At 43.7% G+C, this 4,019-nt stretch overlaps 1 protein-coding gene across 1 annotated transcript in view; it reads right to left on the bottom strand.

Moving 5' to 3' along the window:
• Nucleotides 1-4,019, bottom strand: part of LOC106534561 (coiled-coil and C2 domain-containing protein 2A) — a 33,779-nt gene that overhangs the window by 3,986 nt on the left and 25,774 nt on the right. The window contains exons 17-20 of the mRNA XM_014031248.1: nt 896-1,030; nt 663-785; nt 530-588; nt 263-440 (exon numbers count right to left, since the gene is read on the bottom strand). Coding sequence (XP_013886702.1) covers nt 263-440; nt 530-588; nt 663-785; nt 896-1,030 — 495 coding nt within the window. The remainder of the gene's footprint in view (nt 1-262; nt 441-529; nt 589-662; nt 786-895; nt 1,031-4,019) is intronic.

Below are 4,019 nucleotides of genomic sequence, written 5' to 3'. Positions count from 1 at the left end.
AGCCTCGCACCAATGACCTATCCACGTCATCATTTACCCAGAATACTTTGTGTGAAAATAAAACGGCCCCGTCCGTGTTAAAACATATTTTTAAATTTATAAAAACTAAACATCCTACAGTATTTTTACAGTCTTTATTTTACAGTTAAAATAAATGTTTATCAAATAAAGTCTAATGTTACAACTAATCGGGGATCCCTTTAATCCTCTTGGGAAATGGTGCTGTACTGCAACAAGTACTCATCCTGTGTTTAATACTTGCCCTATAGTCTCCCAGCATGCTCTGCAGCTCGTGGCAATGCCCCTCAGCCACTTCCTGCCCTCTGCTCAGCTCCAGTTTGGGCAGGAATTGTTTCAGGATGTTGTTGCAGTATCGGTTCCAGCGGGTTGGGTGACGGGAGCGCCACTTCATGATCCTCTCCTTCAGAATCTTCTCAATTCTAGTCAAAGGGAAACAGCCGATGTGTTTTCTCTGGCCTGCTCTGGGGTCAGGATGGAAAAATAAAGGAGCTGATGGTTTGTTACTTGCCTGTCCTGAAGTTCCACTGCAGCTGCTTTGTCTGTGCGGCGGTACACCAGCTCCTCAGGCTGGAAGGAAAGGAAGGAAAGTTAGAGGGAAACGGAGTGCATATATGATTAGAAATAAACGGATGAAGGCTCACCTGAATGCTAGACAGCCCCGGATGGGAGAAGAAGCGAGAAAAAAACGGTTTCCACAAATTGCTCTTTGTGATGTCTAGACTCAGGTTCTGTGGCGATGCTTTTTCTTGAACATTGAACCAAACCTGAACATGATGCAACAAACAGAATTCTCTGAAAAATTAAGACGATGCCAGGATATAATCTTAATCAGAAGAAGAATCTAGTGTCAAATAGTTCCTCTTTCTTCACTCACATTGTCAGAATTAACCAAGCAGCCAACTGTTTGGAGGGGGCAGAAGGGGTCATTCGTCTCGTAGCACTGACCACTGCTGGGGTTCCAGATAAAATACCCACTCGGCTCATGTGTTAGAACATATGCAGTGGGTCCCTAAAAAAAACAATCCAAAACGTCAGATGAGTTTATGCTGCTCTCCTGTCCTGATCACAGAAAACATCTACCCTTCTTACATGTACAGTTGCAGTCAGTATACAAACTGTTTTCATGGACAGAAACGTGTCGCTCTCCTCTGAAGCATCACCTTATCATGGAGGAGTTTGTGTGCATGAATGATTATAGGAGCAATGCTATCAGGGGCACCTGGCTGGTGACCAGGGGTCGGATTTATAAAACTTGCGTACGCCACTTTTTACGCCAAGGTTGTGATTTATAAAATCCAAACTTGACGTGAAAATGTGCGGTGCCTCACAGCTCTGACCCATGCATACGCTCATTTTGGAGACAGGAAGCTGCGACACAGATGGTGAAGTGAGGAATTATAGCCACACTGTGTAATGATCACTGTCAGATATTTAATTTACCTTCATAATCAGACTTACCGGTAGATTTTTATTCAACTTTATCAGAAGCTTTCTTAACATATTATTTATGCTTCTGCTGCTGAGCCAGAAGGAGCTTTGAAATAAAAAAAACTTAAATCTTAAATAAAAGTTCATGCAACTCATTAATTTCTTTCCTCCTCATGACCCTGACCCACAGACCACTCCCRGACAAGAGACATTTCAACAGCACGACAGCAAAAGTCAGGCTTTGGGTACATGCGCAGGGCGCACCCACCTCGCCAGTGTGGATGTGTTATAAAAAGTTCACTTTTTAAAAACCGCATTTGTAACGTGCGGGGGAAGGGGGGGTCTGCCGCAGAAAGGGAGAGGACGGGGGAGAAGAGCAGTGAACTTAACTTTATCTGACTTATTTAATTTTATTTATCTTGTTTTTATCGTCCTGCAGGCTCTGAGAGAAAATTAATTTGAAGCTGAGTTTTTGATAAAAATCGTTAGATTGCTCTAAACGTCTGTAAACCTGCAAAATGAGGGAAAATCTGTGTCAATTACAGAAAATCTGTTCACGTGAGCAGCTGTCAGTCAGCATCTGTCATCCTCCAGACGCACGACGTAGCGCGTCTGAACAGGCCAATCACATTGATCAGCTGACTGATTTAAATACATCTTAACATTCACGAGGTACTTTGCATTGACTGTTTATGGCTGAGTGTTGGTGTGTAGAGGGTACAACCTGAGGTGGGACCTTGTGTGCAAATTATGAGGTACAGCTGTGATCTATAAAGGGAAAATGCAGTGAAACATGCGTACGCACAGTTTTATAAATCTGAATTTTTTTGGCGTACGCCATTTTAGTTTTTTGGCCGTACGTTCACTTTTAGTATGGTTTCCACGCAATCCTTTATAAATCTGATCCCAGGCCTCTAGCCATGGAGCCTGGCTTGGATCAGCCCAAATGAGTCACATAAGTTTGCTTTCCTGTGGGCCCACTATCTGCAGGAGGGGCCATATGAGTCAGGTGCATGATGCCATGGGCAGCAGCTAAAGGCGGGTCTTGGTGGTCTGACCCTGGCTTACTAAATGTCCCGAGAGCCAGTTTCTTGGGTCTGTGGTGAGAAAGGAGTCTGAGCATGAGGTTCAGAGGTACCAACTACACTGGACAAAAATATATATTTTTTGTTTTTGCTCCCATTTATCACAAGCTGAACTCAAAGATCTAAGACTTTTTCTATGAACACAACAGACCTTCTTCCTTCAAATATTGTTCAGAAATTTGTGTAAATCTGTGTTGGGGGGCACTTCTCCTTTGCAGAGATAATCCACCCCACCTCACAGGCGTGCCTTAGGCTGGCCACAATAAAAGACCACTCTGAAATGTGCTGTTTTGCCTTATTGGGGGTGGGATGCATGCAGTGAAACACATCTCCTTCACTCAGAGTTGATCAGGTTGTTGATTGTGGCCTGTGTGAAGTTGATGGATATTGGCAGGAACTGAACACGTCACCCACTGAGCATGGTTGTGATGCTCTGGATCAGCGTATACATGTTTGGTGAGTATGCTGGTCATGTGAGAACTGGGATGTTTTCAGCTTCCAAAGTTGTGTACAGATCTTTGCAACATGGGGCCGTGCATCATCACTCTGCAACATGAGGTGATGGTCGTGGAAGAACGGAACAACAATGGGCCCCAGGATCTCTTCATGGTATCTCTGTGCATTCAAAATGATAAAATGCACCCGTGTTCCATGTCTATGACATACACCTGTCCACACCATAACCCCGCCCTCACCATGGGCCACTTGATCCACAACGTTGACATCAGCAAACTGTTGACTCACACACTGTCTGCCTGAACAGTGAAAACCAGGATTCATCCATGAGGAGCACACCTCTCCAATGTGCCAGACGCCATCGAATGTGAGTTTTCGCCCACTCAAGTGGATTACAGCAACAAACTGCAGTCAGGTGGAGACCCCGATGAGGACAACGAGCAGATGAGCTTCTCTGAGACATTTCTGACAGTTTGTGCAGAAATCATTTGATGGTGCAAATCGGTTGTTTCAGCAGCTGTCCGAGTGGCTGGTCTCAGACGATCTTGGAGGAGAACATGATGTGGAGGTCCTGGACTGGTGTGGTCACAGGTGGTCTGTGATTGTGAGGCCAGTTGAAGGTACTGATAAATTCTCTGAAACTCCTTTAGAGACGGCTTATGGTGGAGCAATGAACATTCAATTCTTGGACAACAGCTCTGGTCTACATCTGTAAGCATGACAACTGCACGCTAGGAATGGGCGATATGGACTAAAAAAATTTATCACGGCACCTGTGTTGTAAAACTGACACCCATCAAAACAAGAGTGAAATATGGTACATATACAATATACAATACAAATTAGACATTAATTTAAATGGTATAAACAGAGAAAATTATCAGTAATAATGGACTATGATTGATATAATAAATCTTGAAATCACATTCTCTTTGTACTAATAATTATTCCATACTTTCCTAACAGAGCACTTCACTCTCAGACTGCAGGTTTACTTGTGGTTCCTCGAGTTTCTAAAAGTAGAGTGGG

The sequence above is a fragment of the Austrofundulus limnaeus genome, unplaced genomic scaffold (genome assembly GCF_001266775.1).
Source record: "Austrofundulus limnaeus strain Quisiro unplaced genomic scaffold, Austrofundulus_limnaeus-1.0 Scaffold1210, whole genome shotgun sequence".
In the NCBI taxonomy this organism is placed as follows: domain Eukaryota; kingdom Metazoa; phylum Chordata; class Actinopteri; order Cyprinodontiformes; family Rivulidae; genus Austrofundulus; species Austrofundulus limnaeus.
This window is presented reverse-complemented; position numbering and strand designations above follow the sequence as displayed.